Source organism: Bos grunniens, chromosome 26 (assembly GCF_055505025.1).
Source record: "Bos grunniens cultivar Pamir isolate PY7600 chromosome 26, Bosgru_T2T1.0, whole genome shotgun sequence".
Lineage (NCBI taxonomy): Eukaryota > Metazoa > Chordata > Mammalia > Artiodactyla > Bovidae > Bos > Bos grunniens.
Genome location: NC_141190.1, coordinates 51,258,968 through 51,283,824, shown reverse-complemented (window position 1 = coordinate 51,283,824; position 24,857 = coordinate 51,258,968). Strand labels below are relative to the sequence as shown.

Genomic DNA, 24,857 nt, shown 5'->3' with positions numbered 1-24,857 from the left:
CACACAACGAGGGCCACAAGGGGAGCCTGTGAGGTGGTGGGTGTTGGCCAGGACACTTTCTCCATGTGGTCCCGGCAGATGGACACCCACCAAATGAGTCCTTGGTGAGATGCCTGTGGTCCACGGGGAAGCCCCCACCTGGCCCCTTATGAGTGCTGGAGGTGTCTGCCCGCCAGGAGGGGACTGTTCCCCCCACGGGTACTGTCCACCTAGAGGGTCTGCCAGCCAGGAGGGGACTGTCCCCCTGGAGGTGTCTGCCCACTGGGAGGGGCTGTCCACCTAGAGGGGACTGTCCACTTGGAGGTGAATGTCCACCTAGAGGGGACTGTGCCCTGGAGGTATCTGCCCACCAGGAGGGGACTGTCCGCCAGGCTGAGCCGGGGCCACATGTAGGTGGGCTGTTGAGAGGCTGGGGGGAGAGAGCAGAGGGCCCTCAATGTCCAGCTGCATGGACCCTGGGCCTTTGTCCTTGACTCGTGGCTGACGGAGGGGCCTCTCTGGCTCTGTCAGGACCAGGGGGTACTTCATACGCCCCCCTTTCTTTTTTGGCTTCGCTGCGAGGTTTGTGGGATCATTTCCCAACCAGGGATCAAATGCACAACCTCTGCAGTGGAAGCTTTGGAGTCTCACCCACTGGATCACCAAGGAAACCCCTTTCCCCTCCTTCTAAGAAAGGCCAGGCGGGGCCGGGGGTGGGAAGAAGACCCCCCAAGACTTCTTCTCCCAAAGGCCCCTGCTCACCCAAGAGGGCCAGACCTTCCAGTCCGTGTGAGAGCACTGGGTGCCACGTGGGGTGGGCACCCCCAACCCCTGGTGACTCAACGGTGAGGGCACTGTCTCCCTGGTGAGGCCGGGACTCTTACCTGGGCCGAGGGAGCAGGCCCAGCTCCTGAGCTCCTGCCCACCCATTTGCAGGAGAGGCAGGTCGAGTCCCTGCTTCTGTGATCAGCCAGTTTGTTGGAAATTATCTCGTTAACATGTCACCAGGGGCTTGGAGAAAACTGGTCCAGTTGGAAAATAAACTAAATAACGTGATCAGGTGCTGAGCAGATCGGTCAGACTCACACAGCGGAGAAACTGTGATACAGATGTACTGGGTGCTAAAGAGTCCCTGTCACGAGAAAGCCCTGCACAAATGCTCGTGTGTTATTTCACACTCGGGACGATCATCACAAATCTCCCCCTTGGCCAGAGAGTCGATAAACACTTCAGACCTGGCAGCAAATGAAGACAGCACTCACCGCCTGGCACAGGGTCGGGAACCTGGTGCGGTTGATGCCGCCCGCGAAGGCAGAGAAGGTCAGGGCCGCGTGGAGACAGAAGTTCAGGAGGGTGTGCCGGCCCGGGCGGCTGATCCGGATGGCGCTGTGGGGCGAGACCAAGGTTAGCAGCCGTCTCCCTGGCCGGGGCGCGAGGCAGGGTGCGGGGTGCGGGGCGGCCTCAGCCGCACAGGCCGTGCTCCGTCCTGCCGGGACTGGGCTAGAGGCCTCGGGTGGACGGGGACAGGCTGGGAACAGCACACCAGGGAGACCAGGCTGGGGGTGGATGGACGAACTTGCCGTCCACTCTAGCTTGTGGCCTCGGGTGCTTGGTGTAAAGTCACCCTGGGATGCTGGGCCTGGACGTCTCCGGTTGTCAGACAAACGAGAACCTACAGGCCCTGGGACCTCACGACTTGTCCAAGGTCACGGGGGAAGGTCGGGGGGGATGCCAGTCTGGCTTCCTCATTCCCCAGGCGGAGCTCTTCGCATCTGATCGAGTCTGTACCTTGGGAGAAGGCTGTGGCTGACTGAGGACCCCACAGCCGTGCCTGCCGCAGAGGACGCTGCTTGGGGTGGAGTCCACGCCCAGGGCCAGCCCGGCAGTGCTCACACTAGGCTTCTCAGTCTGTGCCTGCAGCTGTGACTGCGACCACAGCTTCTCTGCGGCCTCAGTCACACTCAGGCCTCTACCTGTGGCCCTGGCCCGCTATGTGCCCAAGCTGCTCCCCTGACCACAGTTATGACCATGGTCTAGGCTCTGCCCATGGTCTGGACTCTGATGGTGGCCAGGACCCCTCCTCGCTTTTCCCGGGTCATCTTTGAGGGACGTAGAGAACCCACTGGACTCCCCTGTGGCCGGCCGGCCCAGGGCAGGGCTGCTCTGAGGGTTGTGCGGCTACTCTGACCTCTTTGGGGCGTGGGCTGTCGGGGCCCTTGGAGGAAGAGTGCGTGTTACCGACGGGATGAGAACTTGAGGGCCTGGGATGTCTGTCCCCCAGCACTCAGCCACCCGTGGCCGCCAGGGCCACCCAGGCCTGTGAGGCACCTGCCAGGGACTCCTTTCTACACGAGCACGGGGAGGGGGCTCACCTCTGGTGGACGATGTAGGTGGCGGCGGAGGCCAGCAGACACAGCAGCATGACGGCCGTGCAGGCGTACACCACGGGGTGCAGGAGCTCCCCTGGGGACGGGGGCAGGGAGAGGACAGTCCTCAGATCCTGGAAAGGACACGGAGCGCACCGCATGACCAGCGTGGCCGGGCTCTCCCAGGACCAGCGTCCGCCCCGCAAGCTCCAGGAGGCCATTCCTGCACCAGGAGACTTGCTGGGAAAGCCTGGGGCAGGGGCAGGGCCCCCAACCCAGGGAGCGCTCAGGGCAGAGGTGCCCAGCACTCGGCCCAGCCGCGGGTGTCCCTGTGGGCTCTGATGGCCGCCTCCCCAGGGGCAGCGCCCTGCTGGGCTGGGGGTCGGCCTGCCAGCCTCCCTCCATCCCGGGGGCGTGGGTCGCCCGGAGCCCACTGCCATCAGAGGTGCCTGTGTGACGGCACTGCCCTGGGAGGCTCCTGTCGGGTTGCCCCCAGGTCCCTCTGTGGGCCGCACACCCAGTGACGCGCTGCCGGGAAAGGTCTCCCAGGAGAGTCTGCCCAGTCTCGGTGGTCCTGCCGGGTGTGAAGCCGCCCCAGACCCCTGCAGCGTCCCGCCTCCACTGTGCGTCACACGAGAGCCCTGCTGCAGGCGGCGTCCCCACAGTCCAGGGACTCTGGGCTTCAGGGGCCCGGCTCAGGTCAGACACGGTCCTGGGGCAGCCCTGACCCGAAGGGGCCAGAGCCTTTGTGAGAAGGAGGACAGCAGGATAGGCTGCAGCAGCATGTGGGGGGCGTCTACACGGCAGGGAGCGGCCCCAGGACACCAGCCTCCTGGGCTGTGGTTTGAGCCTCCTGCTCTTGGGGCTTTGCCATAGCCGCCCGGGGATAGCCTCTGCCTGTGGAGCGGGCGCTCTGGTGCCCACTACCCAGGTCAAGGGCGGGATCTGTGCTCCATTTTTTTCCGATGCGCTGGGCTCTGGAGGGCACGCTGGGGGCCAGGCTGGGCCTGTGGAGTGTGGCCCAGTGGCCCCGTGAGACCGCCTGAGTTGCCCTGGCTGTGCCTGCAGGGCTGGTGCTCAGGGTTGGGCTCCGCCCTGCTCCCCAGACCACAGAGAGTCCATGCTGAGGCGCCTGCCCCCGGCCGAGCAGCAGTGGAGGCAGCTGATGGCGCCTCTAGGCTGCAGTGGTGGGGACGGAGGGGCACCCCGAGAAGGCCTGGGCCTGTCCACAGCGGGAGACAGGAAACTGCTGTCCTCGGGCTCAGGCTGCTTGTCTCCTGATGGACGTTGCTCAGCCCAGAGGACACGAGGCCTGGCCGGCCAAGGCCGAGCTCATAGATGCCACTCCAGGCCCAGCCTGGCCCCTGCTCCCTGACTTTGCTCTGATGCAGACTTGGGTGAGAAGGTGTCTGTCGCCGTGGCAACAGTGGATGGAATTCGGTCCCCTGGGAACAGGCGCTGCATGACCTGGACACCAAGGGGACCTCGGCGTCTGGCTGCCCAGGGGCCCAGTGGACGAGTGAGGCAGGAACAGTGCCCGCCCCAGAGTGAGGGGCGGCCAAGGAAGTGAGGCAGGAACAGTGCCCGCCCAGAGTGAGGGGCGGCCAAGGAAGTGAGGCAGGAACAGTGCCCGCCCAGAGTGAGGGGCGGCCAAGGAAGCACCATGCTGCTTGCAGACGCCAGGCTGCACGGTCTCAGCAGGATGTGGGCCGGGCTCGGGGGAGAGTCAGGCAGGGGACACGGGCCTCAGGATGACGGGGGAGCTGGCTGTGTGTTCCGGGGACCCCACTCCAGCACCGGGAAGGTGGTGCCCCGAGGGACTGCGGTCAGACCCTGGCAGGATTCGTGTCGCACCCCGAGGAGCCGCTTCTGCAGGATGGAGGCCGTTGGGCCTGTCCTGCGCCTAGAGGTCTGTACCCCGGCGACGGGGCCTCCCGACAAGGGCAGGATGGGCTCCCGGTGGAGAGCGGATGTCTCACGAGGGGGCGGCGGGGCAGATGGCAGCGCTGAGGTCTCACTTTCAGGGTGTTGGGCTCCCACAGCCCACCCCCGGGGCCCCGTGCATCCCGAACTCTGAGTGTCTCGGCCGGGCGAGGGCGGGAGGGGCCTGGTGCCCGGAGTCCCGCGGTGTTTCTGCACCTGCCAGGCTCCACGGGCACTGGCCTCCTGCCAGACACAGCTCACCGCGAACGTCGAGAAGAGACAGGTCTTCTCGGTCGAGTCCTGATACCAAAGGGCCTTTTCTTCCCGGAGTCCTCGGCTGTGATGGTCTGGACTCAGGTCTGACGGGGCTCTGGGGGCGTCCCGGGCCTGTGCATGAGGTTCCTCTCACGGGAGACGACAGTTTGCCCCTCCGGTGACGTCCTCACGGGCTGAGGCCGCCTGACTCACCACGGAGGCACGCTGGGGCCTCTGTTTCTGGTTTCACATCCGCACGTGAGAGTCGCCGCAGGTCCGGCCTGGCCCGTTCTCCCAGAGACCCAGTCGGGACCCACACCCTCACGTCTTGCCCGGAGCTGAAGGGCCCAGGTGGGGCCAGCCTCCCCGGGGGGCTCACAAGTCCATTCCCCACCTTCTCCGGGCACCGTCACTACCCCTCAAGACTGAAGTCAGACCTCCAACTCTTGTCTGGGGAGGCAGGGACGCGGGGCCGGGGGCGGTTGAGCAGAGCAAGCGCATGCTTCCAGGAGCAGCGTCCGCGGGGCGGCCTGATGACTGCGTCTGTGGAACGCTGGCCTAGTTGGGCTGTGATGGGGGAGCCTGTGCAGGGCCTGGACACGTGGTGGAGAGCTCCCCTCCAGCGCGCGCAAGCTGCCAGGTTCTGTCCACACGGGGAGACCCCTTTCTGCTGCACGTAGGAAGAGCCGGGAGTGCGTCTCCTGCAGCAGGAACCCAGCTGGGAGCGTCGGTTCTGGACACAAAGGCGTTTCCTGGGCACGACGCCCACGCGGCCTTGGAGCGCGTGGGGTCACCCACCTTCGCACCCCCTCCTTTCCATCTGCGGGCCCAGTTTTGAGGCTTCGTGTGGTGGTGTGGGGTCTTTGACCGCCAGCAGCGGCACCCACACTATATGCTTCGGGAGAGACAGGGATTGGATTCCATTCAGCCTCCTGTTTCCGTTTCCTTCTCCAAATCAGACTTGTCAACAGCGCTTTCTACATTTTTAGAGGTGACATTTAAAATTCAAACTAGGTAATGCAAATGGCGACGCATCTTATATTTCAAAGTTCACACGTGTGCAAGTGCCTCACGGAAGAATCCACTCTGCAAGCATTCCACCAGCAAAACCCGTACGACAGTCCAGTATCTGGTCAGATGGTACCCGATGGGTAAGGCCCGTGGAGGCTGTGGGGCCAGCCGTGTGCTGGGACCAGTGACCGCAGATGGAGTGTGGGCCTCTGGGCCGAGGGGCATCCAGAGAACCCAGGGAGGAAGGGAGGTGAAGCAACCCTGGCCTTCTCGCGGACGAGGCAGCCCACCAACTGCTGAGAGCCGCGGGCCTACCCCAGCTCCAGGGCCAGGGCTAATGATCCCGCTCACGTCTTCACCCACAGGACGGCCAGTCGAGACCACAGTGGTATGTGTAGAGGCCACGGTGGGGTGTATAAAGGCCACAGCAGAGTGTGTAGAGGCCACGGCGGGGTGTGTAGAGGCCACGGGGGTGTGTCGAGGCCATGGTGGGGTGTGTACAGGCCTCGGTGGGGTGTGTAGAGGCCATGGCGGGGTGTGTAGAGGCCATGGGGGTGTGTAGAGGCCACAGCAGGGTATGTACAGGCCTTGGTGGGGTGTGTTGAGGCCACAGTGGGGTGTGTACAGGCCTCGGCAGGGTGTGTTGAGGCCACAGTGGGGTGTGTCGAGGCCACGGCGGGGTGTGTAGAAGCCTCAGTGGGGTGTGTAGAGGCCACGGCAGGTGTGTGTTGAGGTCACGGGGATGTGTCGAGGCCACGGCGGGGTGTGTTGAGGCCACGGTGGGGTGTGTACAGGCCACGGCGGGGTGTGTTGAGGCCACGGCGGGGTGTGTACAGGCCTTGGCGGCTGTTTCGAGGCCACGCGGGGTGTGTCTTGTCCTGAGCACCTGGTCTCCGCTGCCCCGTGGCACCCGCAGGCTCTGAGCAGTGATCCCGGGGCAGCTGTGCCTGCAGTCTGGCTTGCATTTCCCTTTCATTTATGTCTTATTGTTATTTTCTTGGATGTGTCCTCTCTGTTACGTTCTGCGATCACACACATCAGGATGTGGAGAAAGACAAAAACACAGGAGGAAGCCGTCAGGTCAGGCGTCGCCTGTCTGATCACATGAGGCAAAGTGGCCTCTCCAGGCTGTGGGTCGGATTGTCTCTGGGCGTCCATCCTGTGCGCTCAGACGTCCAGGCTGGGCCCATGGGCAGCTGGAGGCAGACAGGACAGGCCCTTCCGCCCGGGGTCGTCCCGACCCAGACACTCCCGTGGGCCCTGGGGCCCCTCGTCTGCCGACCTGTCCCTCCTCCACGAGGAGTCCGGGAGGGCAGGCGCATAAGGGCAGGAGTCTGCCCGTTCGGGGCACATGCCATCCTGATGGGGGGATGCTGAGGGGTGTGCGGCGTCAGCTTTTGAGGGTATGCAGGTTAGGTGCACGACGAGGAACTCTGAAGAAAATACACTGAGAACTACCACGGGGTTCCTTCTGGACCAAGGGTCACGTGCGTGAAACGGTCCCCACCAAGAGGAAGCAGCGGGGGGACACGCTCTGAGAGACGCAGGCAGGTGCCTAGGCTGTCGCAAGGTGAAATACTGGCCCGAAGGCGACGTGGCAGGTGGGAGGGACCCGCTGGCGCTCCGGGGAGCTGCAGGCGTGGTGGGCGGGTCAGCTGAGCCAGGGCCCGAACCCCTCAGGTCTGGCCGGGTCCCCCCGGCCCGGGTGGAGCCCCTGGATGCCCTGCGGGCCCCCTACCTCCCGTTGCCCCTCGGCTCCGGCTTCTTGGCCCCTGCCCTGCTGGTCTTTCTGGGGTTTTACTTCCATCCTTCTCAGGGGAATGTGGGTGCTCCTGTGTGGACCGGGGCCCCCACGCAGGGTCTGGCCTTGGGGGGCCTCTCACCCTGTCCCGGCCCCGCGGGACCCAGCAAAGGTCAACCCTGCTCAGAGCTAGCGGGGCTCCACTGGGCTTTCCTTGGGCCAGGCCAGGCCAGGTGCCACCGCTGAGCAGGTCCCCAAGGTGCTCAGGCCCCAGGGTCAGTGAGCTCACCCTCCGGGCCACGCTCGAGGCCACAGGGCTGTGGGAAGCACACGTTCTAGTCCTGCCGTCTAGCCAGTCCCTGGCGACAGGTGTGGCCGGCGAGCCACGCCTGCGGGACTGCCGGATGCGGCACGTAGGAAGGACAGAGCACCCGGCCAGGACAGCTTTCACTCCCCTTCCAGACCTGTCACTGTGTTCCCTGGGAGACCTCGTTCTCTGCGGTTTCGGTGAGAATCGTGGGGCTGCTCGAAGGGGAGTGTGGACAGGGCCATCGCAGCAGCAGCGGTGCAGTTGGACACTGTGAGCCTCGGGATGAGGGTCAGGGCCCTGAGGGCGGTCGATGGGGCCCGGCTTGGCCCGAGGACGCCGGGCTGTTGGGTGCAGACCCCTGCCCCCAGGGTGTCAGCCCCGAGGGTGCACAGGAAGCTTGCTCAGAGGCGTCACCGGCTCCAGCAGGCCTGCCCGAAGATGCTCAGGGCTCAGCAATGTTCAGATGTGGCCATGGCCTCACTCAGGGCCCGGAGTCGGGGCAGCCGACTGTCGGGGCCGGGGCCGAGCAGGTGGATGGAGGGGGCAGCCTGGACACGGGGCCAGAGCCACCGGCCAGTCGGCTTTCCTCCTCACTGCCCCCAGGGCCCTCGAGCAGCTGCCCCACGGGCTCCCAGACACGTGCGGGAACCTGCTCGCGCCAGACCCGCAGGCATGGGCTTGGGTGCGGCAGCTCCTTTCAGAAACGCTCCCCAGTGTGAATGTGACTTCTTAGGACTGGAACCAGTGAGCCACTAGGTCCAAGCTCTCTGGACAAAGGTGCCTCAGCTCTTTCCTCCTGTCATAGACGCCCACGTGGCGTGGGTGGGAGCTGGGGGCAGGATGTGGATGGACTTGCGGCGAGGAAGGCGCTTGACAGGTCAGAGAGGGTCAGAGACGGAGGTGAAGACAGGCCTGACGCTGGGGCACCTAGACCAGCAGCTGTAGGGCCCACCCCCAGGCAGCTCAGTCCAGCCTTTGTCTGCCGACAAGGGGACCCAGATTGCGAATAAGGATCTGAACTCGAGGAGGCGGAGCTACAAACACGGCCAGACTGAGGCCCTGGCTGTGTTGGGGTACACCCATGGGGCAACAGGTGCCTGGTTCAGAGCTGGGGCCCCAGCTGGGGGCCCCAGGGCGCACACCGCCGGACGCTGGAGAGGCAGGTGCAGCCTGCTCCCTGCCTCTGAGCCCTCGAGATGACGCTGACCTTCAGCAAAAGGCATCGCTCTTTGGACATTTCAGATCCAACGGGAAGGGAACCAACAAGAAGCTTGGACAGCCCCTGTTTGTGGAGGCTCAGGCCTGCATCTTCAGACTTGGGGTCCGAGCTCTGGCCGTGGGGGTGCCATCCTCAGCCATCGGCATTCTCTGCACGTGCCGGCAGCTGCCCGTCACAAGCGAGTACAGTGTATCCTTTACTGGAATTCAAACCGGCTGCGACCGCAGGGAAGGGCCCCGGGCCTGCAGGCCGAGCCCCTGCATGTCGGCCGCACCCCCGCAAGCCGGGCGCGCCCCCTGTGCTGGAGAGGGGCCTCCATGCCCGCTGCGTGTGCCGCTGAAGCCCACTCACGTCCCCTGCCTTGCGTTCGCCAACTTTCCGATGGGAAGGGCTGCAGTGGGAGGGAGGGCCGTGCGCAGGGCCTGGGGCCAGGAGAGGGCAGTACCCCAGCGCCCCCCGGGGGCCCCCAAGTCTGGGGTCAGAGAGGTTTGCACAGGTGGAGGGCGAGGCCGGGGCAGGCCGCCGCCTCCCCTGACTCAGTGATTCAACATTGCAGCACGCCGCTAATTAGTATGATCTCCGAGAGCCGCCGCTGAAGAGCCGCGGCGGAGCAGCAGCCCGCGGCCCCCCCTCCCCACCCCCCGGCACGGCCCCACCCCCCCCACGGCCCCGCCCCCCGGGCGCCTAGCTGCAGGACCCGCAGGCGCCCCCCACCCAGCGGAGCACACAGCGGCTCGCGTGCCTGCGTGTGGTGGCAGGGTGGGGGGGGGGTCCCCTGAGCCCCGCCGCCGTGTACTCACCATGGGCACAGCGAAGTTACTGAAGTGTGAGCAGGGGTGGAACGGCCCGGCCGCCTATGTCGCTCCCTGCTCCTCGCCAGCCTCCATGGCCGTCCGGAAGGTCAAGCTACCCCGAAGGGGCCACGGGGTCGAGCCCTGGGCGACCGCGGCGATGGGGTGGGTGCAGGGGGGAGAGGCCGCCCCCATCTGTGAAGGCAGGGAAGGCCAGGTGGTGGGGGTCCTCCCCGCATCTCGCACCCCCTCTCCCCGCGCCCCCCCACCCCCCGCCGCGCCAGCACCCCCTCCCGCGCAGCAGCAGCAGCGCCCCCCACAGTCTGCCCTGCTCTGGGCTTCTCTCGCCCCAGCCAGCCTGTTGGAGTGTCCGGCTCCAGGCGTCTGGGTCCGGCAGAGGCTCCGGGACGACCCGGGGCCTCAGGGGCCTTGGAGGGATGGTGCCCTGGGGAGCGCTTCCTTCTCCATATTTAAAAATCGGCCTCCGCTTGCCATCCAGCGCAGGACTCTCAGCCCAGTCTCAGGCTGCAGGAGTCACGTACAGCGTCTGTCAGCTCAGCCAAGAATCCCCCACGAGCAGCCAGACCCGGGCGGGTGAAGCTTCTGCCTGGATGTGGCCAGACCTTACCGACCAGCCTCTCCCCACACAGCCCGGTTTCCCCGGTGGATGGGTTCCGTCAGCGGAACCCAAAGTTGTTCAGAATCTGCATTTGCAAGAGCAGGCACAGCCGGCCCCTGGCCGGCGCTGATGCCCCGGGGGGCGGCCTGGGGAGTGGACGCTGCTGCCGGAGGGCTCCGACCTGCCCGCCGCCCCCCCACCCCCAAGCTGTGTCCTGCTGCCTCCTTGAGGGGGGGCGCACCTGCGTGCAGACCCTGGAGAAACGCAGCCCAACTTCTCACCTATTTTGGCGAAACGAGCTGGAGTGGCCGCAGTCCTGTGCTTCCCGCTGGCGGAGAGGTGGGGCGCGTTCCCGGGTCTGGGGAGCCGTTGTCCATCCCAGGGGCAGCGCGCCGGCTAGAGAGTAGAGTTATCAACAGATTGCAAGACCGCAGCCCGGCCAGCCCGGCCTGCCGGGGGTGAGCCGGAGCCAGGAGCGCACGCTAGCTGCCGTTCTCAGCGGGCGGCTTCCCGAACTCCGCGCGAGGATCGCCGGCGGCCGCTTTGCCTGCCCCCGCGGGCGGGCGACCGCCGGGGACAGGCCGGTCGGAGGCTGAGCCGTAACCATGGGGACGGGGGAGGCGCTGACGCGCACGCGGCGGCTCCCTGCGGCAGCGGCGATGGTTCTTCCCAGCCAGCCCGCCGGCCCAGACTCCGCAGAGCCGATTTAAAGAGACAACCGGTGGTTTCGCCTTCGCTGCCAACAGAAGCGGACAGCTCCCATCAAAACACCCCCTGGGGGAGGCGGGGAGCGGGGTGGGAGCTCTGTGTTATTCTGGCAGGAAGCCCCTGTCCCTTTAGGGCTCTGGGAACACAAATAGGAACAAGGAAATTAATTTCGGAGGAGTTTTCACAGTTCTTGTCTTAAAATATTCTCAAATCCAAAGATGGCCACAGTGAGGTCAGCCTACAGTGCATCCCAGCGTGAGTCAGCAGGTGGTCCTGCCCTGTCGACGGGCCTCAGCTGTGCAGAAAGAGCCCCCGACCCCATCCCCAGACCCCTGCCCAGTCCAGGGTCCCGGACTCTGCCCGGAGCTAGAGCTGGTGACAGAGCTCCCAGAAGAAAGCTGAGCAGGTGGGGCAAGGATCACAGGGGTCCTGCCTGCAGGGCGTGGGGGTGCCGCTGGCCAGAGGGTCTCGGAATGGGGTACTCCTACCCTCCTGTCCTTGGTCCCACCAACACCCCCAATGCTTCTGCCCCCAGGGTGCCCACTGTTCCCGTTGCCCCTCTGTAACGCGTCCTGAGCTTCAGCCGAGGGACAGAGACGCCCAAGGGGTGAGGGGTCATCCAGCTGTCCAGTGAGTGCTGTCAGTGCTGACTGGAGACCCTCCTGCCCACCCCTGGCCCACCTAGTGTCCTGGGGCGGCTCCCTCAGGCACTGGAGGGCACAGCAGAGGTCCCCAGGCCAGGCTGATGGCCCTGGACAAGGGGGATGGGAGGTGGTGGGAAGACAATCCTGGACTGGGGGGATGTTCTGCTCAGACTCCACAGGGCTGAGGTGGACCCCACGGGGCGTGTGTCCACCTGCCGCTCCGTCCACAGACTGTGCCAGGAAGGGGCTGGTGGACACAGGTCAGCTCACTACCACCCCTGGGCTCCCAGCCCAGAGATGACAGAAAGATCACGGGGCCAGGAGTCCAGGAGGCCACCAGGGCACCAGGAGGAGGCCCCGGGGCTGACCCTCTGTCCCTGGGCCCTGGCCACAGTGTGGAGACCCACCCCAGCCTTGGAGCAGGGGGAGCGTAAGCAGAGGTCACTTCTCGGCAATGCTGGAGGGACACAGAGGGTGGGGGCCGGCCTGGAGGAGCCCCTCCAAGCCCAGGCCTCAGCCCTGCCCCAGGGCCCATGGGCTTCAAGGCAAAGGCTGGTTGAGCCCAGACTCCCCAGGGGTGCAGGTGGGTGCACAGAGTGCTCTGGGGGCTCTTTGGGCAGATGGGCCTGGCTGGCTGCTAACATCCTGACCCTGCGCTTGCGGCTGGACACAGTGCAGCCGGCTCTGAACCCCAGCATCGTCCTGGGTGAGGGCCAGAGGCTCCTCCGGATGAAGCCACCCTGAGAGCCGCGTCTGAGGGCTTCGGGCTTAGTGAGGGTCGGGGAGCTGGGCCCCTCCACTGCTGCCCCACCATCCCTCCTCGGGCTTGGGCTACCAGTGCCCTGGCCCCCAAGCTGCCCACAGAGGGTCGTGAGGCCCCAACCCCCACACCCAGCAGCCGGGTTCCCTGCTGGCCCAGGTCAGAGCGGAGAGCCAACGCTGTGTCCGCAGCAGCCATAGGAGCCTCAGGCCCTCTCCCTGACATGGTGGCCTCTGCTCAGCGGACCCTGAGGATGGGTCATGAGCACGAGCTTTGTGATGGGGCCTCCGGCCGTGGGGCTGGGCCACCTCGGGCCCCTCCGTGCCCTGAGCGTCTCTGCCGTCCGTGAGCGGAGCCGATGCTTCCTGGGGTTTGCAGCTGCCGTGAGCCAGGCTTGGCGGACTCTTGGGCCCTTCCAGTTTCTAAAGCACCAAGACTGTCTTCTGAGCAGACGAGCACCTGCTCAGGCCTCCCTCAGGCACTGAGAGCTCACTCCTGAAACCTGCGTGGCTTCTTCGCAGGAAAGCAAGAGTCTCTGGCGGGGTGGGCTCTGGGCCGCCTCACAGCACTGCGTCTTTGCCTCCCTTCGCGAAGGCGCGTGTCTGGCACATTCTGTGAGCTCAGGACTCCCCAGCAGGAAGATCTTCCAGTTGCCAACAGGGACCCCCTTCCAGCAGCCCCTCAGCCCTTTATCCGGCCCCCCAGAGAGAAAGTCACTTCCGATGAAGGGGTGACCACAGCTGTCCGTGGGGGGCTGGGATGGGGTGGAGGCAGGCAGGGAGGGGAACCGGGGTGGAGGGCAGGCGGGTGGGAGGGCTGGGGCCCTGGCCCCCACGGCCAGAGGACATCAGGAGCCTACTTGCGTGAAGCCAGGAGGCAGCCTGCTGCTGCTGCTGCTGCTCCAGACAGCCGCAGGGTGGACGGGGTCACAGGTCAGCGGGGGCAGGGGTCAGCTTGAGACGGCGCCCCACTCCACCTCCCTGGGCCTGAGTTGGGCCTAGGGCCGCGGAGCCTCAGGCTGGACCTGCCTCCGGGGTGAGCGCTGCAGGGAGCCTCAGGCTGCCAGCTTCCTGGACGCGGCGTGGGGGCCACGTGTGGGACGGGGGTGGCGTTGGTGGCGTTTCCGGGCTGGCCCCCAAGGCCGGACGCACGGCCGACTGTGTGCTTAAATCCACTGAGCCGGGTGAAAACCGCGCTCCAGTTGCCGTGGCAACCAGCAATCTCCCCCAACAGCGTCAGTTTGAATTTGTGCAGAACGTTTCTAACAGAGATTTACGTCAACAAACGCACTCGGCCCTGAGGTCAAGCTGAGTCTGAGAATAAAAGCAAACGCACCGTGTTCCTGTGGCTGCCCTTCCTCTCCCGAAGGCTCTCAGAGCCCCCGGAGAGCAGGCCACGCCCGGGGCAACCTCCTGCTGGCCTCCAGTGACCCCTGGGCAGCCTTGGGGGTTTCACGCTGAGAGCCTTGTGGGGTCCGTGTCCACGCATGCACACCCCTACAGGGCTTCAGCGTGTCCAGAGGTACAGGGCCCCCTATGGGGCTTTAGCGTGTCCAGGGGTACAGGGCCCCCTACGGGGCTTCAGCACATCCAGGGGTACAGGGCCCCCTACGGGGCTTCAGCACGTCCAGGGGTACAGGGCCCCCTACGGGGCTTCAGCGCGTCCAGGGGTACAGGGCCCCCTACGGGGCTTCAGTGCGTCCAGGGGTACAGGGCCCCCTACGGGGCTTCAGCGTACCCAGGGGTACAGGGCCCCCTACGGGGCTTCAGCGCGTCCAGGGGTACAGGGCCCCCTATGGGGCTTCAGCGCATCCAGGGGTACAGGGCCCCCTATGGGGCTTCAGCACATCCAGGGGTACAGGGCCCCCTACGGGCCTTCAGCACATCCAGAGATACAGGGTACCCATGGCCCACCTGAGCCGGTACACCTTGGGCCCCACAGGCCGCGGTCAGCCTAGACGTGGGGCTGCTGCCAGGCACGCAGAGTCCGGGACGCTGCCCGCCTCTCTGAGCACCCCATGCTGGCAGTGGGTCCAGTCCTCCCCGTCCCCAGAGCTCTCAGCCCCCCTCACCCGCTGCATCCTTCAGGCCCATCAGAAGGGTCCCTGATAAGACACTTGAAGGAAGAGGAAAGGTGAGTGGCGGGTACTCTGAGCAGACAGCGCTTCAGTGTCACAAATGCAGCCTGTTTCTCTGTTTTCTTTTCTGGCAATCCCTAACTCACCCCATTTTTCATTTCCTTCCGCCTCTCAAATCACATCTGCTTTCCTCTGTCACAGCTTCAGACCCTCCTGGAGCCCAGACCCTGCCTCCTTTAGGAGTGAGTCCTGGAGCCACCGTAGGGTGCGGGGTTGGGGGTGAACTCAGTCCCCGCCGTGCTGGGGGCTCCCAAGGCGCCGTTTGCCTGGAGGATGTTCTTGGAGGAAAAACAGAGGCCACTGGGGACCAGGGAGCAGCTAGAGCCTGAGGATCCCCTGCTGGTTCTGCCGCACGAGGGTGGGGGGGTGGTCCAGGCTGGTGTCGGGGAGGCAGCGGGCAGGGAGGGCTTGCCCTTAGCTTCACAGTGAGGCTGGATGAGCTGCGACTGCGCTGGGGCTACTGGGTCAGCCTCCCCATCTCAGTCTGCCTCTCCTGATCCCCACTTCCTCCTGAGGCCACAGCCCCCTCGTCCAGGACACGGCCTTCTTCCCGAGGTCTTGGGTTAGCCCGTCAACGGGACAGCCGTGGTGACCAGACTCTCAGCAACACGTGAGGGGTGTGGGAGCACTCCTTGAGCACAGCCACGTGGGAAGGCCCCTCTGGAGGGTCCACGCCCTGCAGTGCACCCCAGAGGCAGCGGGGACCCGCAGCTCCACCCCAGCCTGTTTGAGCTTCCCTTGCAAACTGTGCAAACAGATTTACTAGAGACAGTCTGGAGGCAAGAACACACCTGCCCTCTGCCCTCCAGATGCAGTCCGGGACCCACGACCCTGAGCTGTAAACCAGCCTGCGTCCACCATCACCTCGGGAGCCCAGGCTAGACACCCACACGAGCAGGCTGGACACACACGATGGCCCCGGAGACACCTGGTCCCTCCACACGGGGTTGGGGTCCCACAGACCCGGGGGCTCCCCCGCAGCACCTGGTGGGGAGCAGACATCAGCACATGTTCGGGCAAGGCGGCATCCTGACCCCCCTTCCGTGGAGGCCGGCAGGGCTGACCACGGGCGGGGCAGCCAAGGGTCTGCCGGGGGCAGGCGTGAAGAGCAGGGCAGAGGCCGCGCTCTCAGGAGGAAGCTGGGTCCAGGCTCCTCTGCTCACCCCTCCTCCGGAGGGCCGCAGGGCTGCCCACGCCGATCTCAGACCCGGGGTCAGGACAGATGCAGGAGCTGCCGGTGGTCGGACAGCTTCATGCTTGAGGCCTCGTCCGGTTTCCAGACCTCGGTCACCAATCACACTTACTGTTTCACGGGAACCTTCAGCCTCCTGCTGGGGCCAGTGTCTGGGGCGCCTGGGGGTCTCTGCAGGGCTGAGGTTGCCTGTGGGGTCCCTGCAGGGTGGGAGGGTCTCGGGGAAACGCCTTCCAGGAGGTCCTGTCCCTGCTGTCCCCCTGCGGCCTCTGATCCTGGGGCTGTGGACGGGCACGGGGGTGTGGCAGGGTGGCAGGCGAGCCGTCCTGGGTGCCGGCCTGGCTCGGCCCACCGCCCTCACCCGCCCCGGGGATGTGCCTTCCTCCCTGCTGGAGCCCCGTCCCCTCTGACCCTCCCGTAGCGTGCACCCAGCTCCAACCAGCCTCCCTGGCCTCCACTCTCCTCCCCGGGTGCCCGCTGCCTTCTGTCCAGTCCCTGCTCCTGCCACTGGGGCCAAAGCAGTTTTATCAAATTAGATGTGGTCAAACGTGACAATTTTGCTAAAATAATGATTTGTTTGAGAGTTAATCTTCCCCAGGCTCCGGTTTTCTGCTTTGGCGCCTGGCAGGACAGACTCCAGTGGCTTGTATCTTGAAACATCTCTCCTCCTTTTAAAATATCCCTTAAAAAAACTCTTTACATTTTGATATCTAGTCACTTCCAGCCAGTTAATCTTGCTTTGAGCTGCTGGAATAGCAGAGGTCTGGAACAATCTGAGAGTCTGATGGGCTGGGTTGGAGTAACCGACACCTGCCGGCTGGTGGCTGGTCGGCAGGCCTTGGAGGGGAGTCCTGCAGACGTGTGCGAAGCTGGTGTTCACAGACGTGTGAGCAAGCGAGTGTGATGCCACGAGTGTGCACCTGTGCCTGTGCGCTGGTGCCATCTGGGGGCCCCGGGGGTGGTGGTGGTGCCCGCAGCTTGGCAGGATGCTGACCATTGGTCAGCTTGCTCTTCTGCATCCCTCTTTCAGATATTGTTTTCTTGACTATGGGTGGCTTTTTTTTTTTTTTGGTAAAGAAAAACCCCAATAAAATCAGTTTAAACACTAAAAACTATGAAGTATTACCAGTAGTGACTTTGAAGTCTTTTGATTAACTCCTTAGCTGTCGTCGTTTGGCTTGCGCCACGGTTTGCCTACGTTACAAAGCAGGCCGAGCAAAATAACTAAAATCAGGTACAAGTGAAAAAAAACCAAGAAATGAGGAAAAAGCAAGCATTGTGACAAAGAGAAACAAAAGTATAAAATCCTTGAATTTTGAAAAAGGATCACAGTTTGTGAATATAAGAAAACATTTTCAAATTTCCCCTTTACCCAAGCTGGGATCTTGTGGAAATAGTGGGCAGATGTCCTGGGGTGCGCACCTGTTGGGGGACAGGGACGCTGTGACTATGAGGCCCGCGGGGGCGGGTGTGCGGTGAGGGAGGCACCCAGGCCCGGGTCACGTGACAGCCCCCCATCAGATCGGGGCACCCTGGGCCCCGCCACGCCTGCAGGACAGCAGTCAGTCCACCAGGTGCCGACCTCATCAGCTCCGGTCCTTTTCTCCAAAGTTTATGAAAGATCCTCATTATTTCCAAACAGCGCTCATAGACCTAACCTTGAGCAGGAAGGCCACCTGCACCACGAGCTCTCTGCAGGAGCAGCAGGGGCTGGGCGGGGCGAGAGGAGGGCTTGTGGGCGGTGGGCAGAGGGCCGGCGGAGCCCAGCCGGGAGAGTCCGCCAGGCCGGCCCGCCCTGTCCTGCTGGCCCAGCCTGCCACCTGGAGGCTGGTCCAGGGGCCAGGGGAGCAGACCCTCCCAGCTCCCGCCCAGCCCCCCAGAGGCCTCCGGGCAGCTCGGGCTTGGGTCACAGTACCCCTTCTCCCCTCTCCAGAGCTTGCGCTTCCTCTGGGGACTGAGGTCCCACTGGCTGCAGGGTCCTCCCACCAGGGCTCACAAGCCCTCCTCACCTCCTCTGCCCGTGCCCTGGGGCTTCCCTGTGGCCCCTGACAGCTGTCTAAAGCTGCCCGGCGCCCTGTGCACCCGAGGGCTCACACCTCCTCCCCTAGCCCAGCCTTCCTGGAGCTGCCCGGAGACCACACTTGTGGGCAGAGGCTCCTGGCCCCGGGGGCAGCCCCATGGGCCTTGCTGGCGACCACGTGGGCTGCCATCAGGTCCTCTCTGCTCACCTCCTTCCAGGCGGGCAGAAGTTGTCCCTGTGGTGGTCTCCAGCCTGAACACTGGCTTCATCCCTGTTCCGCGCACGAGCGGGGAGGAGAGGGTCCTGGTGGGAAGAAGGGGCGTGTGGTCCTCCCTTGGGACAGCCCCTGGCGCCCCCTTCCTGCAGCCTCAGCTGGGCACCCCAGCTCCTGGGGCTTGTGGGGGCAGCTGCGGAGACCAACTAGGGGGCTGGCCTGGGGTCAGGGGTGGGCGGCAGCGATAGAACCAGAACCCAGGAGGGAGGGTCAGGGCCAGGGTCCCAGCAATCGGAGCGGCGTCTCCCTGGGCCTAAGCGAGCCTGCCCAGTGCCTCTAATTAGAGACACAGGGACAGAGACCTGCTGCTTAGGGACAGACCTGGGCTGAGCTGGACTTGGCCCACACTGACACTGAGCCCAGACTTGGCCTATGTCTGCTCATCACCCCACAGGCCACCAGAGACACAATGGGGGGACAGCGTGCGAGACCCCGTTTCCACAGGGAGCCCCTTGGCTGTGCCTCTCAGTCCGAGTCCCTCCTAAACCACTGACAAGATTCCGGGTGAAGCACATCCTCCGAATGCAGCCCGGACACGGCCGGATCCGCGCTTGCACACCCTCCTGGGAACGTCTGCGTCCCTTCTCCTCCCTGGAGGAGTCGGCGGCTCCGGTGCTGCAGGGAACTCGCCAGGGGCCCGTGTGGCAGGGAGGAAGCCAGCCCTGCCTCGTGTCGAGACTGTTTCTGTGACTTGCTTTTTCGTTGCTTTTGTTGTAATCGTACAGAAAGGTTTGCCCTGGAGAATCCTGCCCCGCTGCCTGACTGCTAAACCACAGGCCTTCGTTCAGAACCCTGTCGGCCTGTGGATGGCAGGAAGGAAGAAATGAACACGTGCCCGGCCTGAGGCTTGCCTTTCTAGATGTTTACAAGGTTAACGGCCTCTTTACTTTGCCTCCTCACCTCCACTCATCTCCGATCTGTAAAACGACCTGGCCCCCAGACGGTGCTGGCCTGCCATCTTCTCAGTCTGCCGGCTCCCCAGTAAGTCTCTTCCTCACCTCAGCACCTCGTCTCTCAGGTTCTTTGGCCTTTCGTGCGGCGAGCAGAGCGAGCTTGGACTCGGTGACACCTGCCCCCGAGGGCCCGGGACCAGGGGTCTGGTGTGTGCAGAGCCAGGAGGACAAGCCGGCCCAGGCCAGTCCCCGGGGCACCCTGCGGGCTGTGTCTCGGGACAGACCCTGCGAAGCGGAGGTCCGGGCCGGGGGGAGGGGCTTGCTCGGGGGTCACCTGGGGGCCCCTGTCCTCAGCCCCGCCTGTGCCTGTGGGCAGGTCCCGGGACAGCACTGCGCCCCCGCCCCGCTGCGAGGCCCCTGTGCTGCTGGCGGGGCACCCGAGGAGCGTGGGCTCGGGGTGCTGGGGGTGGCCCCTGGCCACCTCCCACCTCGGCGAGCAGGCCCCTGGCTGCGGGCAAGGCCTCGGGAGCAGAGGCCCCGTAGGGCCACAGGGGTGGCCCTGTGATGATGCAGGCCCGGGCCCTCAGCCCTGCGGTCCACCTGCCCTCGCTGAGCTTCAGCACACACCCTGGAGGCCCACGGCCTCCTGAGGGAGGGCTCTGGACGGGCCCCAGGGGCCTACCCACAGGTCAACCCCGTTCTCACGGAGCTCAGACAGAGCCGTAGACACAGGTCACTGGAGGCGTCTGCCCTGGGGGGCCTCGGTGTGACTGGTGGCCGCCTGGCGGCCTGGGCCTCAGCAGGCAGGCTGGGTGCTGGTCCCTCCAGAGCGTCTGGGGAGCTGCGGCCGGTGAGCTCAGACGGCACCCAGGCCCTGGTCTCCCCATCCCGGGGCTGCCCTCCAGCGGGGTCTTGGGGGCATCTGCCAGGTAGTGCCTGCCTTGTGGCCTTTGCCCGCTCTGTGCCCCAGAGGAGGCAGGCAGTGCCCCCGCCGTGTGGATGGGCCCGCCTGCTGACTGCTGCCCGGACACCATGGCTCTGTCGCTCCCCTTGCTCCCCTGGTGGCCCCCAGGCCTCAGGGCCTGACATCCCCTGATGGCCGAGGGCTACGTCTCCCGCTGGGCCCCCTCAGGGTGGGGAGGCAGGCGGGGGTACAGGTTGGGGACACCCACAGCCTATCCCAGGTCAGGGGAGGCCGGGAGGCCCCCGCAGAGGGGCTGAGAGCTTCAGCAGGCTGAGTGGGGCTCCTGCTCGGGTCACAGGTCAGGACAGGACATGTCAGTCATGACTGGAGAATTCCAGGGGACAAACATGTGATTGTGAAATCGGGTCCATAAGGGGGGCTCCTGCCCTGCCTTCCTGTGAGTGTGCCCTGGGGAGGCCATGGAGACAGCGGGCATGAGGACGCCCTCAGGGAGCGTCCAGGCGAAAGGAGGACAGGGACTGATGTGTCCTGCAACCCTGGGACCCGGGTGATGTAGGCGCGACCTGCACAGAGAGGGCAGCCACACACTTTCCGGCCACACCCGCCGCGGGACCCGGCCGCCTGGGGTCGGGAGTGTCACCTGCAGACACACGAGCGCGCCGGGCTCCACCGCAAGGCCAGACGCAGAAACAAAGGAGCTCGTCTCTCCACAAAGTGAGCCAAGAGAGAGATGTAGACGGTCACAGCTCGGGGACCTCAGACCCCATCTGAAGAGAAACTAAAAACTGCGCAACGGTCTGGACGACGGGAACACGGCGTCCGATTATACCCCGGGCTTTCTGTTTCACAGGGGCTGGTGGAGGCCTTCCTGGCCGCCTGTGCCTGGTGGGGTCAGAGCTGCAGTGACCCCCCCTGTCGTCTTGGGGGCTGAGTGGCTGCCCTTCACCCTGGCCCACACAGTGGGGTGTGCGCATGTGTTTACAAAGGGCCGCCGTCTGTCTGGACCCCAGCTCTGTGAGCGGGGCCCCTGTGAGACCAGGCATTGACCTCCACATCTCCTTGAATCCGTGGGGTCCTCTGCCGCCTGCTGGAATGGCTCAGCAGCCGGGCGAAGCCTCTAGTGCCGTCTGTCCCACAGTCTGTAGCGGGACCAGCCTCTGGCCACTGACCTCTGCTCAGCAGCCGCAGCCCTGGCCCCAGACACGCCCCTGCGTCCCCATGGCCTCGAGTCGGCCCCAGGCCTGACTTAGTGATTGATGTGCCTGCGTGCGGGGTGTGGGGGCAGGGATGCAGCGAGCTGGATCCAAGACAGAAGTAAAAATAACACTGTTCCCAGAATCAGTCTCCACAAGTGAGTCTGCAACCCGGGTTATCTGTTGCCGAGGAGATTCAGGGAAACAAAGATGCCTGTGTCTGAACAGCTGCATTTCCGCGTGCAGGGCTGCACGCTGCCGCACAGCGACAGCCGTGTCCCGGCCGCGTGTGCTCGGGGTGGGCGCCAAGCTGGAGGTGCCCGAGACTGCGCTGGGAGAAGCGCGCTAGATGGAGGACGTGAAACCGGAGTGAAGGTGAAAAGCTTGACACACCATGCTTTTAAATGAGGTCTTTGTGGTTCTTAATTCTCAGTGAGGTATGAAAAATGTGCATCAGTTCGACGCTTTGCATAGACGCCCGGGCAGCCCCTTGCGGACAGCAGCGGGGAGCCCTGGCACCCTGAGCTTCTCCCCTGAGGAGGCTCCCTCCATGTCCTGGGTCCCAGCCTGCGGTCGGTGGCCCGTGATCGCCATCATCCCTGGGGCCAGGGCCCAGCTTGCCCCACACAGTACAGGGAGACAGGGACGCAGAGGTCAGCGACCCCACTGTCCCTGGAGGGGCAGTGAGTGGCCCTGGGGGCCTCCCAGGAGCAAACCCTGGGCTGGGTGGTTGAAGGGAGCTGTGGGGAGGGCCCACGAGGCCCAAGTCTGCACTGACCCCCTCCCGTCCCATCAGCTGCCGCCCATGTCCACGTGCGGTTAGACCTCTGAAGGCCTGGTGCTCAGGACCCTGCACTTGGCCTCCCAGAAACGTTTGCTCTGGGGGAGCTGAGGTCGCTGCCTGGGGCTGGGAGGGTCTCAGGCCGCTTGGTCTGCATGTCTGTTCCCACGCTCCCACCGTCCAGGAAACCACCGAGCCATGGGTCCTCAGAGTCATGAACTCCTGTGTGACCTCTCTGCTTGGTGGTGACAGATGCCACCATAAGTGGTTTCCATGGTGATGTGTTCATCCCGGCAGGGGGCCTCTCTTTTTGAAAGGGCCGGTTCCCCCTGGAGACTGGGGAGGGGGATGGTCTCCTCTTGGATCTGCAGAGCTGATGCAGGACACTTTTCTCCTAAGCTGCTCCGAGGGCCGCGCTGTCTTCCTGCTGGGCCTGGAAGCCCACTCAGAGCCTGCAACAGGTCCCGCTGAGGATGTAGAGCCCTGCCTCTGGGGAAAAGACAGAGTGGAGAAGACTGCTGTCTGAGGCGGGACAGGGTTAAGCCTGGGCACAGGGCTGCCCATTCTGATGGGGAGGAGCAAGCCGGGAGGGTTTCTAGGAAAGGGCAACCAGCAGCCTTGTAACTGAGCCTGAAAGGTGATGGGGAGCTCACTGCATGGGAGACTGTGGGGCCAGGGCACGGAGCAGGCAGGGCTGGGGTCTCTGCAAACGAGCCTGGCCCGCTGGGGCTGTGAGCATGTCATGGCAGAGGGAAGGCCGGCTCCCCAGACGCCTAGGAGGCCAGCGGGAAGGAAATCTCCTAGGGGCAAACGAAGCTGCCTGACACCCCAGGTGCAGGAGCTGCCATCAGAGCTGGTCGACCGCAGAGAGCCCGAGGCCGGGACTGGCGTGAGGGGGACGCTGCCGGCTGGCCAGCAGCCCTGCCTGGAGCCCTGTGGGGGTCGTGGGCCTGGAGGGGGCCCTGAGGCTCTGACAGCCCTGGCCCCGACCCAGAAATAAGCCCAGCCCAGGCCTCCTTCCCTCCGCACCTCTGCACTCCTTCCCGGGCTGCACCCCCTAACCCCCAATGCACCCCAATGCCCCAACCCCCCTCAACTCCCCTTAAGCCCCCTCAATCCCCCCAATCCCCCAACACCCCTCAACCCCCTCAAGCCCCCCTTGACCCCCCAACCCCCTCTCAATCCCACTCAATCTCTACCCTCAACCCCCCAAACCCCCAGCCCCCCTCAACCCCATTCAACCCCCTTCAACCCCCACCCTTAACGTCGCCTCAAATCCCCCTCAACTTCCCCAACTCCACCGCTCCCACAGCCCAGGCCTGCGCCCCCGACACTGGGTGACCTCAGCCCAAAGGTGCCCCAACTGGCAGCAAGAGCCCCAAGAGGGGGGTCCTCCACTGTGGCCAGGACTGGTGCTCGCACGGCCGGGCGGCCTGTCTGCACAGGGTCTCCGGGCGCACGGCCAGCCACCCACAGAGCTGGGAGCCTCCTGGCGGCCTTCACGGAAGGCGCTCCAGCAGGCCCTGGGGGCAGGCTGCCTCCCTCCCGCTCCTGGGTCCCCGGGACGAGGCCCCGGGCCTGGATGGTCCCCGGGGTGGGGGGCGGGCGGGGCCACAGAGGGCCTGGACACTCGAGACCACAGCCGTGGCTGCTGGGCCTGGACCCACCGGGCAGGCTTCCCTGCGTTGCTTCGGGGAGGTTTCAACAGCCCTTGGAAAATGCAATTACAATCATCAGGTCCATTTCTCAGCTGTGGGAAAACCTCAGCCCCGTTTCCAGCCCTCTCACGCTCAGCACGCGACTGCTGACGGTGCTTGTGGTTGGCGGGGGACACTTCAGAGTCTGCCCTCACACCCCCAGCACGGCTGACTGGCGACCTGTCCGCCCTGCTCCCTGGCCACAAGGGCAGCCGTGGGGCCCGGAGCAGTCCTGGGCCTGCTGGAGGTCACCTTCTCCGCTCCAGGCGGCGACCCTGCCTGGCTCTGGGGCTGAAGGACAGTTTGAACCTCCCGAGACCCCGGGGCTTCGGGTCGCATCACTCAGATGTAGACGGACGAGTTTATTGGTTCCCGTCAGAAGCAGACAAGAAGCACCCTGGGGTTCCGCAGTAATTAAAAACCGGTGGTGCTGCTGCTGGTGTGATGGAGAGGAGACATCTCTTCTATCTCCCGACGGGCCCCAGGCCTGTTTTCAGAAAAGAGACTGGAAGGTTGCCGTTGGCACGACAATTAGAAGAATAGAGTGCCCAGAGCTTGGGGCGTCTGGGAGCCCAGGGGACAGGCTGGCCGGGGGTGAGTGCCGCACTGCACGTCGGGAGGACGGCTCCTCTGAGCATCTGACCCTGCAGGGCTGCGTGTCAGGGGTGACCTGGGGCCAGGAGGTCACCTCGTGGGGGGCCCAGGTGGTCCCAGACCCCACGCAGGGTCCGAGGCTGCCTGCGTTTCCCCAAGGAGCACACCATGACCTCCAACCTCTGTGGTCAGCTCTCCTCACGTCCTGATCTGGAGCTCGTAGGGGCCGAGTGTGCAAAGTGGATCTGAAGGCCGTGGGGTGCCCCTGTGGGGTCCTCGAGCTCTGGAGCTAGACACGAGTGGATGGCCAGCTCTCCGGTGACCCTGAGAAAGGCCACACTTATCCCCTCTGGGTCTCGCAGGGGGCAGCTACCCCTGAGCAGTGAGAGGGGCTGGACACCGGGCCTACAGCCACGTCCCTGGTCAGAGGCACAGGCTGGAGCTGAGCCCAGCCTATGTCCGAGGACCTCCTGGCTGTTTCCCAGCTGACCCTCACTAAGAGCCCCAGCCCCTCATGGGGTGGGGAGTGATGTCCTGGAAGGCCTGGCGGTCAGGCAGGCCCCTCCTAATGTGGGTGCCTGTTGGAACGGGGTGGTGTGCACGGGGCTCAGGGTAGGGGGTGATGGCGTGCCCACGGTGCCCTTCTCGTGGCCTTTCGGGCCCGCAGGCTCCTGAGCCCTTCAGAGGAACTGCTGCCCGGGACCCCCTGACCCACACGGTGCCTGCTCTCGAGGCTCAATGTCCGTCAGGACAGCGGGGTGGGCTCGGGGCTGCCACAGCCCTGCTCCACGCCACCCTCCTGCCCCAGGCATCGTTGCTGCGCCA

General features: G+C 64.9%; 1 protein-coding gene across 2 annotated transcripts in view; it reads right to left on the bottom strand.

Moving 5' to 3' along the window:
- ADGRA1 (adhesion G protein-coupled receptor A1) overlaps window positions 1-10,821 on the bottom strand; it is a 35,437-nt gene extending 24,616 nt beyond the window's left edge. The window contains exons 1-4 of one of the 2 annotated variants that reach the window (XM_086379078.1): window positions 10,496-10,821; window positions 9,605-9,790; window positions 2,352-2,479; window positions 1,242-1,365 (exon numbers count right to left, since the gene is read on the bottom strand). In XM_086379078.1, coding sequence (XP_086235204.1) covers window positions 1,242-1,365; window positions 2,352-2,479; window positions 9,605-9,607 — 255 coding nt within the window. In that variant the 5' untranslated portion in view covers window positions 9,608-9,790; window positions 10,496-10,821. The remainder of the gene's footprint in view (window positions 1-1,241; window positions 1,366-2,351; window positions 2,480-9,604; window positions 9,791-10,495) is intronic. The other variant, XM_086379079.1, reaches the window with a different exon arrangement.
- Window positions 10,822-24,857: the final 14,036 nt, after the last annotated feature.